The 16,986-nt window shown below is 43.9% G+C and overlaps 1 protein-coding gene across 1 annotated transcript in view; it reads left to right on the forward strand.

Annotated features, from left to right (window-relative positions):
* Nucleotides 1-16,986, forward strand: part of LOC110502025 (SH3 and multiple ankyrin repeat domains protein 3-like) — a 296,396-nt gene that overhangs the window by 49,719 nt on the left and 229,691 nt on the right. The window contains exon 3 of the mRNA XM_036955942.1: nt 2,042-2,113. Coding sequence (XP_036811837.1) covers nt 2,042-2,113 — 72 coding nt within the window. The remainder of the gene's footprint in view (nt 1-2,041; nt 2,114-16,986) is intronic.

The raw sequence follows: 16,986 nt of genomic DNA on the forward strand, positions 1-16,986 counted from the left end.
CAGTCAATGGAGTAAACATCGTTAGATCTCTCTCAAAATTCTGGAGTGAGGGAGAGCCATAAATAGGTAGATACATAGCTCACTAGAGTGCACTCCAACCGTCTGCAGTGAATGATTCTATAATACCCATTGTTTGATTTATTAAAAGTCAGCCGACATTGTTTAAATACAAAATGTTCCTTTCCTGTGGGCTTTGAAAATGTCATAGTTTTCTTATCAGGAAAGTGCTCTGTTTCTCCCTAAATACAGATAGATTGTTTTCTCCAGGTGTTATGGATTCAGCAACAGTAGATGATGTTGTTATTGCAGGTAGTTGCATCATGTTCAGGTAGCAGAATGTCTGCAGGTAAATCCTTGATGCACGTAGAATAGGACTGAAGTCTGCCTTTTCTCAATTGGATTTGCTCAACTCCTGCGTCCTCTGTCCTCCATCCTCTCTGGACTCCTTTTGATAAAGGTCAAAGGTAGTTGAGGAGAGGCGACGAAGAGAGTGGAAACTAGACGAAAATGCGCTTGTATGAAATTAGACTCCTCCAATCGTGTGCCATCAGGCAAATCATGTTTACAGGGTGGAATCCCAAAATAAATGTATGAACTGATAAAACAAATGTAGTTAGTTGTGCAAGACATTTTATAGGTAAAAGGATAAGTAGTTTATGGCTTTTACAATAGACGATTCAAAGGGGGTGTGGCAGATTTCTAAATTTGTCCGCTAAGGACTCGGGTAGGATACACTTGTACTTCCTCGCCAAAAGGAGGTTATTGAGAAGAGGAGGAACTTCTTCCATTTAACTGCTAAAGAATTGACACTCTCCTTGACCACTTATCGGTTTCCGGGTCACGGAAGAGAGACGACGGAGAAGAGAACACATTGGCCAGAATGATGATGTTTAGAAGCCCAAGGGATTTACTGTGTCTTGATAATTAGATATTTGAAGTGTTCAATTCCTCCCACGTAATGTACACCTTCCCAGTTTGTAACACCAAACCCTCATGCTACCATGGACTACCAAAAAATGTCGAGCTTCCAAGGGCACTGTGCCCTAAAAATAAGAGATAAGTGGTAACAACATCTCTATAGTAGCTATGTGTCTGGGTGTACTGTATGTCAGGCAGTCATAGTTATAGCTTAGTTTAACCCTATAGTCCACAGGGACACTATAGGGCTCAGTGCCACATGAGCGGTCCTGCACATTTAGACATTCGCTAACAGCCTAGGGCTTTGTGTGTGTGTGTGTGTGTTCTTTAGGAGTGTAAATCTATGGGTGGGTAGAGGGCCCTTTTACATGAATGCATGTGTAGGTCTGTTCTGTAGTTGTATGAGAGTGGTGTTTACTGCCATCTCTTCAATAACATTGATCAGTCAACAGATCAGTCTTCCCTCCCGCAGGGCAGGAGTTTATAGATATGAGTGACAGGTTAGTCCAGCCTCACTACCCTCTGCCCTCCCATAGATTTATACTCCTAAAGCGCGCGCGCGCGCACACACACACACACACACACACACACACACACACAGAGCTTTATTTTCATAAAACTTCAGGACTTTTGGACCTAAACCTAATCCTAACATTAACCCCAAAAACCCTAACCATAACCCTAGTCTTAACCTTAACCCCAAAACTCTAAACCTAACCCTTAAGCATAAAATAGCATTTTAACAAATTCAGGACATGAAAAAAGTTCTTGTTTTCCTACCGTGTCAGGACATTTAGGTGAATTGTTAGGACATTGGGGTCCTGATAATGTAGGAAGAAATTCACACTCACACACACACACACATACACACACAAACACACACCTCTACCCCCCCCAAGGTTTACATGTTTTAGCTACAGTCTGACAGTGTTCAAGGAGACCTGTCTATCAAACCAGTGGTTTGTAACCGGACTAATAAACATTGCTGTTGACAGATTGAGTATGGCAGGCAGGGGATATCTGACTTTTAATCTAGAATTGTTTTATTTACTAACAAACTAGCAGATGAACTAATATAGTGTTATTCCAGTAACCATTTGTTGTCTCTGTGTTCCTCTCCCAGTTTCGCTATAAGAGACGTCTCTACACACAGTCCCACCTGGATGACAAGCAGCTCTCCAAACTACACACCAAGGTAAGAACACACACACACACCCAGGTTTGGTATAGTCGTTCTGAGCTTTTATATATTTGGAGATGTGTGATTTTAATAGAAAAGACACCATACGTGCACATGGCCATCTCATTCTGAGGCGGCAGGCTGTATATATAAGAGAGAAAGAGCAGAGAGAACTGCATGCATTGACATCCCCATCAGAGGGCAGGAGATTTACACTGGTGAGAATGGCCCATCACCAGCTGATTTTTCCTCACTGTGTGTGTGAAGGACCATGGCCATCTGCAACTGAGCAGTCTCTAATGACATTCACGTATTAATGTTGGCTTATTGTTCTGTTTAATATAAAAATTCCTGCTGTCATCAATGCTTGCTAAATGACTGCTTTATTGAATAAACAGAATCGGAGCAGGCTGGACAAAGTCGAGCTATGGGTCTGTGTGACTGACACATCATATCTGACACAGGCTAGAGCAGGAATGAGCATAGAGACACAGAGATGGAGTGAGAGAGATGGAGTGAGAGAGATGGAGTGAGAGAGATGGAGCGAGAGAGACGGAGCGAGAGAGACGGAGAGAGACAGAGTAAGAGACAGAGAGAGAGAGAGAGAGAGAGACACAGAGAGAGAGATTTAAAGTATGAAAGAGATGGGGAGGGAGGCAGCAAGAACGAAAAAGAAAACGAGTAGAGAGAGAACAAGAGGAAGAGTGAGAACGAGAGAAAGAAAGAGAAAGAAAGAATAGACTCTTTACTGTCACTGCAGCCTTAGTCTATTCTGTCTCTTTCATGTTTAGTAGGGATATAGTGTTTACTGCACACTGACTGTAACTAGCTAGGTGTGGTAGGGATATAGTGTCTTACTGCACACTGACTGTAACTAGCTAGGTGTGGTAGGGATATAGTGTCTTACTGCACACTGACTGTAACTAGCTAGGTGTGGTAGGGATATAGTGTCTTACTGCACACTGACTGTAACTAGCTAGGTGTGGTAGGGATATAGTGTCTTACTGCACACTGACTGTAACCAGCTAGGTGTGGTAGGGATATAGTATTTACTGCACACTGACTGTAACTAGCTAGGTGTGGTAGGGATAAAGTGTTTACTGCACACTGACTGTAACTAGCTAGGTGTGGTTGGGATATAGTGTTTACTGTACACTGACTGTAACGAGCTAGGTGTGGTAGGGATATAGTGTTTACTGCACACTGACTGTAACTAGCTAGGTGTGGTAGGGATATAGTGTCTTGCTGCACACTGACTGTAACTAGCTAGGTGTGGTAGGGATAAAGTGTTTACTGCACACTGACTAACTAGCTAGGTGTGGTAGGGATATAGTGTTTACTGCACACTGACTGTAACTAGCTAGGTGTGGTAGGGATATAGTGTTTACTGCACACTGACTGTAACTAGCTAGGTGTGGTAGAGATATAGTGTCTTACTGCACACTGCCTGTAACGAGCTAGGTGTGGTAGGGATATAGTATTTACTGCACACTGACTCTAACTAGCTAGGTGTGGTAGGGATATAGTGTCTTACTGTTCACTGACTGTAACGAGCTAGGTGTGGTAGGGATATAGTATTTACTGCACACTGACTCTAACTAGCTAGGTGTGGTAGGGATATAGTGTCTTACTGCACACTGACTGTAACTAGCTAGGTGTGGTAGGGATATAGTGTCTTACTGCACACTGACTGTAACTAGCTAGGTGTGGTAGGGATAAAGTGTTTACTGCACACTGACTAACTAGCTAGGTGTGGTAGGGATATAGTGTTTACTGCACACTGACTGTAACTAGCTAGGTGTGGTAGAGATATAGTGTCTTACTGTACACTGACTGTAACGAGCTAGGTGTGGTAGGGATATAGTATTTACTGCACACTGACTCTAACTAGCTAGGTGTGGTAGGGATATAGTGTCTTACTGTACACTGACTGTAACGAGCTAGGTGTGGTAGGGATATAGTATTTACTGCACACTGACTCTAACTAGCTAGGTGTGGTAGGGATATAATGTCTTACTGCACACTGACTGTAACTAGCTAGGTGTGGTAGGGATATAGTGTCTTACTGTACACTGACTAACTAGCTAGGTGTGGTAGGGATATAGTGTTTACTGCACACTGACTGTAACTAGCTAGGTGTGGTAGGGATATAGTGTCTTACTGCACACTGACTGTAACTAGCTAGGTGTGGTAGGGATATAGTGTCTTACTGCACACTGACTGTAACTAGCTAGGTGTGGTAGGGATATACTGTCTTACTGCACACTAACTAACTAGCTAGGTGTGGTAGGGATATCGTGTCTTACTGTACACTGACTGTAACTAGCTAGGTGTGGTAGGGATATAGTGTCTTACTGCACACTGACTGTAACTAGCTAGGTGTGGTAGGGATATAGTGTCTTACTGCACACTGACTGTAACTAGCTAGGTGTGGTTGGGATATAGTGTCTTACTGCACACTGACTGTAACTAGCTAGGTGTGGTAGGGATATAGTGTTTACTGCACACTGACTGTAACGAGCTAGGTGTGGTAGGGATATAGTGTTTACTGCACACTGACTGTAACTAGCTAGGTGTGGTAGGGATATAGTGTCTTACTGCACACTGACTGTAACTAGCTAGGTGTGGTAGGGATATAGTGTCTTACTGCACACTAACTAACTAGCTAGGTGTGGTAGGGATATAGTGTCTTACTGCACACTGACTGTAACTAGCTAGGTGTGGTAGGGATATAGTGTCTTACTGCACACTGACTGTAACTAGCTAGGTGTGGTTGGGATATAGTGTCTTACTGCACACTGACTGTAACTAGCTAGGTGTGGTAGGGATATAGTGTTTACTGCACACTGACTGTAACTAGCTAGGTGTGGTAGGGATATAGTGTCTTACTGCACACTGACTGTAACTAGCTAGGTGTGGTAGGGATATAGTGTCTTACTGCACACTGACTGTAACTAGCTAGGTGTGGTAGGGGATATAGTGTCTTACTGCACACTGACTGTAACTAGCTAGGTGTGGTAGGGATATAGTGTTTACTGCACACTGACTGTAACTAGCTAGGTGTGGTAGGGATATAGTGTCTTACTGCACACTGACTGTAACTAGCTAGGTGTGGTAGGGATATAGTGTCTTACTGCACACTAACTAACTAGCTAGGTGTGGTAGGGATATAGTGTTTACTGCACACTGACTGTAACTTGCTAGGTGTGGTAGGGATATAGTGTTTACTGCACACTGACTGTAACTAGCTAGGTGTGGTAGGGATATAGTGTTTACTGCACACTGACTGTAACTAGCTAGGTGTGGTAGGGATAGAGTGTCTTACTGCACACTGACTGTAACTAGCTAGGTGTGGTAGGGATATAGTGTCTTACTGCACACTAACTAACTAGCTAGGTGTGGTAGGGATATAGTGTTTACTGCACACTGACTGTAACTAGCTAGGTGTGGTAGGGATATAGTGTCTTACTGCACACTAACTAACTAGCTAGGTGTGGTAGGGATATAGTGTCTTACTGCACACTGACTGTAACTAGCTAGGTGTGGTAGGGATATAGTGTCTTACTGCACACTAACTAACTAGCTAGGTGTGGTAGGGATATAGTGTTTACTGCACACTGACTGTAACTTGCTAGGTGTGGTAGGGATATAGTGTTTACTGCACACTGACTGTAACTAGCTAGGTGTGGTAGGGATATAGTGTTTACTGCACACTGACTGTAACTAGCTAGGTGTGGTAGGGATATAGTGTTTACTGCACACTGACTGTAACTAGCTAGGTGTGGTAGGGATATAGTGTCTTACTGCACACTGACTGTAACTAGCTAGGTGTGGTAGGGATATAGTGTCTTACTGCACACTGACTGTAACTAGCTAGGTGTGGTAGGGATAAAGTGTTTACTGCACACTGACTAACTAGCTAGGTGTGGTAGGGATATAGTGTTTACTGCACACTGACTGTAACTAGCTAGGTGTGGTAGAGATATAGTGTCTTACTGTACACTGACTGTAACGAGCTAGGTGTGGTAGGGATATAGTATTTACTGCACACTGACTCTAACTAGCTAGGTGTGGTAGGGATATAGTGTCTTACTGTACACTGACTGTAACGAGCTAGGTGTGGTAGGGATATAGTATTTACTGCACACTGACTCTAACTAGCTAGGTGTGGTAGGGATATAATGTCTTACTGCACACTGACTGTAACTAGCTAGGTGTGGTAGGGATATAGTGTCTTACTGTACACTGACTAACTAGCTAGGTGTGGTAGGGATATAGTGTTTACTGCACACTGACTGTAACTAGCTAGGTGTGGTAGGGATATAGTGTCTTACTGCACACTGACTGTAACTAGCTAGGTGTGGTAGGGATATAGTGTCTTACTGCACACTGACTGTAACTAGCTAGGTGTGGTAGGGATATACTGTCTTACTGCACACTAACTAACTAGCTAGGTGTGGTAGGGATATCGTGTCTTACTGTACACTGACTGTAACTAGCTAGGTGTGGTAGGGATATAGTGTCTTACTGCACACTGACTGTAACTAGCTAGGTGTGGTAGGGATATAGTGTCTTACTGCACACTGACTGTAACTAGCTAGGTGTGGTTGGGATATAGTGTCTTACTGCACACTGACTGTAACTAGCTAGGTGTGGTAGGGATATAGTGTTTACTGCACACTGACTGTAACGAGCTAGGTGTGGTAGGGATATAGTGTTTACTGCACACTGACTGTAACTAGCTAGGTGTGGTAGGGATATAGTGTCTTACTGCACACTGACTGTAACTAGCTAGGTGTGGTAGGGATATAGTGTCTTACTGCACACTAACTAACTAGCTAGGTGTGGTAGGGATATAGTGTCTTACTGCACACTGACTGTAACTAGCTAGGTGTGGTAGGGATATAGTGTCTTACTGCACACTGACTGTAACTAGCTAGGTGTGGTTGGGATATAGTGTCTTACTGCACACTGACTGTAACTAGCTAGGTGTGGTAGGGATATAGTGTTTACTGCACACTGACTGTAACTAGCTAGGTGTGGTAGGGATATAGTGTCTTACTGCACACTGACTGTAACTAGCTAGGTGTGGTAGGGATATAGTGTCTTACTGCACACTGACTGTAACTAGCTAGGTGTGGTAGGGGATATAGTGTCTTACTGCACACTGACTGTAACTAGCTAGGTGTGGTAGGGATATAGTGTTTACTGCACACTGACTGTAACTAGCTAGGTGTGGTAGGGATATAGTGTCTTACTGCACACTGACTGTAACTAGCTAGGTGTGGTAGGGATATAGTGTCTTACTGCACACTAACTAACTAGCTAGGTGTGGTAGGGATATAGTGTTTACTGCACACTGACTGTAACTTGCTAGGTGTGGTAGGGATATAGTGTTTACTGCACACTGACTGTAACTAGCTAGGTGTGGTAGGGATATAGTGTTTACTGCACACTGACTGTAACTAGCTAGGTGTGGTAGGGATAGAGTGTCTTACTGCACACTGACTGTAACTAGCTAGGTGTGGTAGGGATATAGTGTCTTACTGCACACTAACTAACTAGCTAGGTGTGGTAGGGATATAGTGTTTACTGCACACTGACTGTAACTAGCTAGGTGTGGTAGGGATATAGTGTCTTACTGCACACTAACTAACTAGCTAGGTGTGGTAGGGATATAGTGTCTTACTGCACACTGACTGTAACTAGCTAGGTGTGGTAGGGATATAGTGTCTTACTGCACACTAACTAACTAGCTAGGTGTGGTAGGGATATAGTGTTTACTGCACACTGACTGTAACTTGCTAGGTGTGGTAGGGATATAGTGTTTACTGCACACTGACTGTAACTAGCTAGGTGTGGTAGGGATATAGTGTTTACTGCACACTGACTGTAACTAGCTAGGTGTGGTAGGGATATAGTGTTTACTGCACACTGACTGTAACTAGCTAGGTGTGGTAGGGATATAGTGTCTTACTGCACACTGACTGTAACTAGCTAGGTGTGGTAGGGATAAAGTGTTTTCTGGACACTGACTGTAACTAGCTAGGTGTGGTAGGGATATAGTGTTTACTGCACACTGACTGTAACTAGCTAGGCGTGGTAGGGATATAGTGTTTACTGTACACTGACTGTAACTAGCTAGGTGTGGTAGGGATATAGTGTTTACTGCACACTGACTGTAACTAGCTAGGTGTGGTAGGGATAAAGTGTTTACTGCACACTGACTAACTAGCTAGGTGTGGTAGGGATATAGTGTTTACTGCACACTGACTGTAACTAGCTAGGTGTGGTAGGGATAAAGTGTTTACTGCACACTGACTAACTAGCTAGGTGTGGTAGGGATATAGTGTTTACTGCACACTGACTGTAACTAGCTAGGTGTGGTAGAGATATAGTGTCTTACTGTACACTGACTGTAACGAGCTAGGTGTGGTAGGGATATAGTGTTTACTGCACACTGACTGTAACTAGCTAGGTGTGGTAGGGATATAGTGTCTTACTGTACACTGACTGTAACGAGCTAGGTGTGGTAGGGATATAGTATTTACTGCACACTGACTCTAACTAGCTAGGTGTGGTAGGGATATAGTGTCTTACTGCACACTGACTGTAACTAGCTAGGTGTGGTAGGGATATAGTGTCTTACTGCACACTGACTGTAACTAGCTAGGTGTGGTTGGGATATAGTGTCTTACTGCACACTGACTGTAACTAGCTAGGTGTGGTAGGGATATAGTGTTTACTGCACACTGACTGTAACGAGCTAGGTGTGGTAGGGATATAGTGTTTACTGCACACTGACTGTAACTAGCTAGGTGTGGTAGGGATATAGTGTCTTACTGCACACTGACTGTAACTAGCTAGGTGTGGTAGGGATATAGTGTCTTACTGCACACTAACTAACTAGCTAGGTGTGGTAGGGATATAGTGTCTTACTGCACACTGACTGTAACTAGCTAGGTGTGGTAGGGATATAATGTCTTACTGCACACTGACTGTAACTAGCTAGGTGTGGTAGGGATATAGTGTTTACTGCACACTGACTGTAACTAGCTAGGTGTGGTAGGGATATAGTGTCTTACTGCACACTGACTGTAACTAGCTAGGTGTGGTAGGGATATAGTGTCTTACTGCACACTGACTGTAACTAGCTCTTACTGCACACTGACTGTAACTAGCTAGGTGTGGTAGGGATATAGTGTTTACTGCACACTGACTGTAACTAGCTAGGTGTGGTAGGGATATAGTGTCTTACTGCACACTGACTGTAACTAGCTAGGTGTGGTAGGGATATAGTGTCTTACTGCACACTAACTAACTAGCTAGGTGTGGTAGGGATATAGTGTTTACTGCACACTGACTGTAACTTGCTAGGTGTGGTAGGGATATAGTGTTTACTGCACACTGACTGTAACTAGCTAGGTGTGGTAGGGATATAGTGTTTACTGCACACTGACTGTAACTAGCTAGGTGTGGTAGGGATAGAGTGTCTTACTGCACACTGACTGTAACTAGCTAGGTGTGGTAGGGATATAGTGTCTTACTGCACACTAACTAACTAGCTAGGTGTGGTAGGGATATAGTGTTTACTGCACACTGACTGTAACTAGCTAGGTGTGGTAGGGATATAGTGTCTTACTGCACACTAACTAACTAGCTAGGTGTGGTAGGGATATAGTGTCTTACTGCACACTGACTGTAACTAGCTAGGTGTGGTAGGGATATAGTGTCTTACTGCACACTAACTAACTAGCTAGGTGTGGTAGGGATATAGTGTTTACTGCACACTGACTGTAACTTGCTAGGTGTGGTAGGGATATAGTGTTTACTGCACACTGACTGTAACTAGCTAGGTGTGGTAGGGATATAGTGTTTACTGCACACTGACTGTAACTAGCTAGGTGTGGTAGGGATATAGTGTTTACTGCACACTGACTGTAACTAGCTAGGTGTGGTAGGGATATAGTGTCTTACTGCACACTGACTGTAACTAGCTAGGTGTGGTAGGGATAAAGTGTTTTCTGGACACTGACTGTAACTAGCTAGGTGTGGTAGGGATATAGTGTTTACTGCACACTGACTGTAACTAGCTAGGCGTGGTAGGGATATAGTGTTTACTGTACACTGACTGTAACTAGCTAGGTGTGGTAGGGATATAGTGTTTACTGCACACTGACTGTAACTAGCTAGGTGTGGTAGGGATAAAGTGTTTACTGCACACTGACTAACTAGCTAGGTGTGGTAGGGATATAGTGTTTACTGCACACTGACTGTAACTAGCTAGGTGTGGTAGGGATAAAGTGTTTACTGCACACTGACTAACTAGCTAGGTGTGGTAGGGATATAGTGTTTACTGCACACTGACTGTAACTAGCTAGGTGTGGTAGAGATATAGTGTCTTACTGTACACTGACTGTAACGAGCTAGGTGTGGTAGGGATATAGTGTTTACTGCACACTGACTGTAACTAGCTAGGTGTGGTAGGGATATAGTGTCTTACTGTACACTGACTGTAACGAGCTAGGTGTGGTAGGGATATAGTATTTACTGCACACTGACTCTAACTAGCTAGGTGTGGTAGGGATATAGTGTCTTACTGCACACTGACTGTAACTAGCTAGGTGTGGTAGGGATATAGTGTCTTACTGCACACTGACTGTAACTAGCTAGGTGTGGTTGGGATATAGTGTCTTACTGCACACTGACTGTAACTAGCTAGGTGTGGTAGGGATATAGTGTTTACTGCACACTGACTGTAACGAGCTAGGTGTGGTAGGGATATAGTGTTTACTGCACACTGACTGTAACTAGCTAGGTGTGGTAGGGATATAGTGTCTTACTGCACACTGACTGTAACTAGCTAGGTGTGGTAGGGATATAGTGTCTTACTGCACACTAACTAACTAGCTAGGTGTGGTAGGGATATAGTGTCTTACTGCACACTGACTGTAACTAGCTAGGTGTGGTAGGGATATAATGTCTTACTGCACACTGACTGTAACTAGCTAGGTGTGGTTGGGATATAGTGTCTTACTGCACACTGACTGTAACTAGCTAGGTGTGGTAGGGATATAGTGTTTACTGCACACTGACTGTAACTAGCTAGGTGTGGTAGGGATATAGTGTCTTACTGCACACTGACTGTAACTAGCTAGGTGTGGTTGGGATATAGTGTCTTACTGCACACTGACTGTAACTAGCTAGGTGTGGTAGGGATATAGTGTCTTACTGCACACTGACTGTAACTAGCTAGGTGTGGTAGGGATATAGTGTTTACTGCACACTGACTGTAACTAGCTAGGTGTGGTAGGGATATAGTGTCTTACTGCACACTGACTGTAACTAGCTAGGTGTGGTAGGGATATAGTGTCTTACTGCACACTAACTAACTAGCTAGGTGTGGTAGGGATATAGTGTTTACTGCACACTGACTGTAACTTGCTAGGTGTGGTAGGGATATAGTGTTTACTGCACACTGACTGTAACTAGCTAGGTGTGGTAGGGATATAGTGTTTACTGCACACTGACTGTAACTAGCTAGGTGTGGTAGGGATAGAGTGTCTTACTGCACACTGACTGTAACTAGCTAGGTGTGGTAGGGATATAGTGTCTTACTGCACACTAACTAACTAGCTAGGTGTGGTAGGGATATAGTGTTTACTGCACACTGACTGTAACTAGCTAGGTGTGGTAGGGATATAGTGTCTTACTGCACACTAACTAACTAGCTAGGTGTGGTAGGGATATAGTGTCTTACTGCACACTGACTGTAACTAGCTAGGTGTGGTAGGGATATAGTGTCTTACTGCACACTAACTAACTAGCTAGGTGTGGTAGGGATATAGTGTTTACTGCACACTGACTGTAACTTGCTAGGTGTGGTAGGGATATAGTGTTTACTGCACACTGACTGTAACTAGCTAGGTGTGGTAGGGATATAGTGTTTACTGCACACTGACTGTAACTAGCTAGGTGTGGTAGGGATAGAGTGTCTTACTGCACACTGACTGTAACTAGCTAGGTGTGGTAGGGATATAGTGTCTTACTGCACACTGACTGTAACTAGCTAGGTGTGGTAGGGATAAAGTGTTTTCTGGACACTGACTGTAACTAGCTAGGTGTGGTAGGGATATAGTGTTTACTGCACACTGACTGTAACTAGCTAGGCGTGGTAGGGATATAGTGTTTACTGCACACTGACTGTAACTAGCTAGGTGTGGTAGGGATATAGTGTTTACTGCACACTGACTGTAACTAGCTAGGTGTGGTAGGGATATAGTGTCTTACTGCACACTGACTGTAACTAGCTAGGTGTGGTAGGGATATAGTGTCTTACTGCACACTGACTGTAACTAGCTAGGTGTGGTAGGGATATAGTGTCTTACTGCACACTGGCTGTAACTAGCTAGGTGTGGTAGGGATATAGTGTTTACTGCACACTGACTGTAACTAGCTAGGTGTGGTAGGGATATAGTGTTTACTGCACACTGACTGTAACTAGCTAGGTGTGGTAGGGATATAGTGTCTTACTGCACACTGACTGTAACTAGCTAGGTGTGGTTGGGATATAGTGTTTACTACACACTGACTGTAACGAGCTAGGTGTGGTAGGGATATAGTGTCTTACTGTACACTGACTGTAACGAGCTAGGCGTGGTAGGGATATAGTGTTTACTGCACACTGACTGTAACTAGCTAGGTGTGGTAGGGATATAGTGTCTTACTGCACACTGACTGTAACTAGCTAGGTGTGGTAGGGATATAGTGTCTTACTGTACACTGACTGTAACTAGCTAGGTGTGGTAGGGATATAGTGTCTTACTGCACACTGACTGTAACTAGCTAGGTGTGGTAGGGATATAGTGTTTACTGCACACTGACTTTAACTAGCTAGGTGTGGTAGGGATATAGTGTTTACTGCACACTGACTGTAACTAGCTAGGTGTGGTAGGGATATAGTGTTTACTGCACACTGACTGTAACTAGCTAGGTGTGGTAGGGATAGAGTGTCTTACTGCACACTGACTGTAACTAGCTAGGTGTGGTAGGGATATAGTGTCTTACTGCACACTGACTGTAACTAGCTAGGTGTGGTAGGGATAAAGTGTTTTCTGGACACTGACTGTAACTAGCTAGGTGTGGTAGGGATATAGTGTTTACTGCACACTGACTGTAACTAGCTAGGCGTGGTAGGGATATAGTGTTTACTGCACACTGACTGTAACTAGCTAGGTGTGGTAGGGATATAGTGTTTACTGCACACTGACTGTAACTAGCTAGGTGTGGTAGGGATATAGTGTCTTACTGCACACTGACTGTAACTAGCTAGGTGTGGTAGGGATATAGTGTCTTACTGCACACTGACTGTAACTAGCTAGGTGTGGTAGGGATATAGTGTCTTACTGCACACTGACTGTAACTAGCTAGGTGTGGTAGGGATAAAGTGTTTTCTGGACACTGACTGTAAGTAGCTAGGTGTGGTAGGGATATAGTGTTTACTGCACACTGACTGTAACTAGCTAGGTGTGGTAGGGATATAGTGTCTTACTGCACACTGGCTGTAACTAGCTAGGTGTGGTAGGGATATAGTGTTTACTGCACACTGACTGTAACTAGCTAGGTGTGGTAGGGATATAGTGTTTACTGCACACTGACTGTAACTAGCTAGGTGTGGTAGGGATATAGTGTCTTACTGCACACTGACTGTAACTAGCTAGGTGTGGTTGGGATATAGTGTTTACTACACACTGACTGTAACGAGCTAGGTGTGGTAGGGATATAGTGTCTTACTGTACACTGACTGTAACAAGCTAGGCGTGGTAGGGATATAGTGTTTACTGCACACTGACTGTAACTAGCTAGGTGTGGTAGGGATATAGTGTCTTACTGCACACTGACTGTAACTAGCTAGGTGTGGTAGGGATATAGTGTCTTACTGTACACTGACTGTAACTAGCTAGGTGTGGTAGGGATATAGTGTCTTACTGCACACTGACTGTAACTAGCTAGGTGTGGTAGGGATATAGTGTTTACTGCACACTGACTTTAACTAGCTAGGTGTGGTAGGGATATAGTGTTTACTGCACACTGACTTTAACTAGCTAGGTGTGGTAGCGATATAGTGTCTTACTGCACACTGACTGTAACTAGCTAGGTGTGGTTGGGATATAGTGTTTACTGCACACTGACTGTAACGAGCTAGGTGTGGTAGGGATATAGCGTCTTACTGTACACTGACTGTAACGAGCTAGGTGTGGTAGGGATATAGTGTTTACTGTACACTGACTGTAACGAGCTAGGTGTGGTAGGGATATAGTGTTTACTGCACACTGACTGTAACTAGCTAGGTGTGGTAGCGATATAGTGTCTTACTGCACACTGACTGTAACTAGCTAGGTGTGGTAGGGATATAGTGTTTACTGCACACTGACTGTAACTAGCTAGGTGTGGTAGAGATATAGTGTTTACTGTACACTGACTGTAACGAGCTAGGTGTGGTAGGGATATAGTGTTTACTGCACACTGACTGTAACGAGCTAGGTGTGGTAGGGATATAGTGTTTACTGTACACTGACTGTAACGAGCTAGGTGTGGTAGGGATATAGCGTCTTACTGTACACTGACTGTAACGAGCTAGGTGTGGTAGGGATATAGTGTTTACTGTACACTGACTGTAACGAGCTAGGTGTGGTAGGGATATAGTGTCTTACTGTACACTGACTGTAACGAGCTAGGTGTGGTAGGGATATAGTGTTTACTGTACACTGACTGTAACTAGCTAGGTGTGGTTGGGATATAGTGTTTACTGTACACTGACTGTAACTAGCTAGGTGTGGTAGGGATATAGTGTCTTACTGTACACTGACTGTAACTAGCTAGGTGTGGTAGGGATATAGTGTCTTACTGTACACTGACTGTAACTAGCTAGGTGTGGTAGGGATATAGTGTCTTACTGTACACTGACTGTAACGAGCTAGGTGTGGTAGGGATATAGTGTTTACTGCACACTGACTGTAACTAGCTAGGTGTGGTAGGGATATAGTGTCTTACTGTACACTGACTGTAACGAGCTAGGTGTGGTAGGGATATAGTGTCTACTCCACACTGACTTTAACTAGCTAGGTGTGGTAGCGATATAGTGTCTTACTGTACACTGACTGTAACGAGCTAGGTGTGGTAGGGATATAGTGTTTACTGTACACTGACTGTAACGAGCTAGGTGTGGTAGGGATATAGTGTTTACTCCACACTGACTGTAACTAGCTAGGTGTGGTAGGGATATAGTGTTTACTCCACACTGACTGTAACTAGCTAGGTGTGGTAGGGATATAGTGTTTACTGTACACTGACTGTAACGAGCTAGGTGTGGTAGGGATATAGTGTTTACTGCACACTGACTGTAACTAGCTAGGTGTGGTAGGGATATAGTGTTTACTCCACACTGACTGTAACGAGCTAGGTGTGGTAGGGATATAGTGTTTACTGTACACTGACTGTAACGAGCTAGGTGTGGTAGGGATATAGTGTTTACTGCACACTGACTGTAACTAGCTAGGTGTGGTAGGGATATAGTGTCTTACTGTACACTGACTGTAACGAGCTAGGTGTGGTAGGGATATAGTGTCTTACTGCACACTGACTGTAACTAGCTAGGTGTGGTTGGGATATAGTGTTTACTCCACACTGACTGTAACTAGCTAGGTGTGGTAGGGATATAGTGTTTACTGCACACTGACTGTAACTAGCTAGGTGTGGTAGGGATATAGTGTTTACTCCACACTGACTGTAACTAGCTAGGTGTGGTAGGGATATAGTATCTTACTGCACACTGACTGTAACGAGCTAGGTGTGGTAGGGATATAGTGTTTACTCCACACTGACTGTAACTAGCTAGGTGTGGTAGGGATATAGTGTCTACTCCACACTGACTGTAACGAGCTAGGTGTGGTAGGGATATAGTGTTTACTCCACACTGACTGTAACTAGCTAGGTGTGGTAGGGATATAGTGTCTTACTGCACACTGACTGTAACGAGCTAGGTGTGGTAGGGATATAGTGTTTACTCCACACTGACTGTAACTAGCTAGGTGTGGTAGGGATATAGTGTCTACTCCACACTGACTGTAACGAGCTAGGTGTGGTAGGGATATAGTGTTTACTCCACACTGACTGTAACTAGCTAGGTGTGGTAGGGATATAGTGTTTACTCCACACTGACTGTAACTAGCTAGGTGTGGTAGGGATATAGTGTTTACTCCACACTGACTGTAACGAGCTAGGTGTGGTAGGGATATAGTGTTTACTCCACACTGACTGTAACTAGCTAGGTGTGGTAGGGATATAGTGTCTTACTGCACACTGACTGTAACTAGCTAGGTGTGGTAGGGATATAGTGTTTACTGCACACTGACTGTAACTAGCTAGGTGTGGTAGGGATATAGTGTCTTACTGCACACTGACTGTAACGAGCTAGGTGTGGTAGGGATATAGTGTTTACTGCACACTGACTGTAACTAGCTAGGTGTGGTAGGGATATAGTGTCTTACTGCACACTGACTGTAACTAGCTAGGTGTGGTAGGGATATAGTGTTTACTGCACACTGACTGTAACTAGCTAGGTGTGGTAGGGATATAGTGTTTACTCCACACTGACTGTAACTAGCTAGGTGTGGTAGGGATATAGTGTTTACTCCACACTGACTGTAACTAGCTAGGTGTGGTAGGGATATAGTGTCTACTCCACACTGACTGTAACTAGCTAGGTGTGGTAGGGATATAGTGTTTACTCCACACTGACTGTAACTAGCTAGGTGTGGTAGGGATATAGTGTCTTACTGCACACTGACTGTAACGAGCTAGGTGTGGTAGGGATATAGTGTTTACTC

The sequence above is a fragment of the Oncorhynchus mykiss genome, chromosome 2, assembly GCF_013265735.2.
Source record: "Oncorhynchus mykiss isolate Arlee chromosome 2, USDA_OmykA_1.1, whole genome shotgun sequence".
Lineage (NCBI taxonomy): Eukaryota > Metazoa > Chordata > Actinopteri > Salmoniformes > Salmonidae > Oncorhynchus > Oncorhynchus mykiss.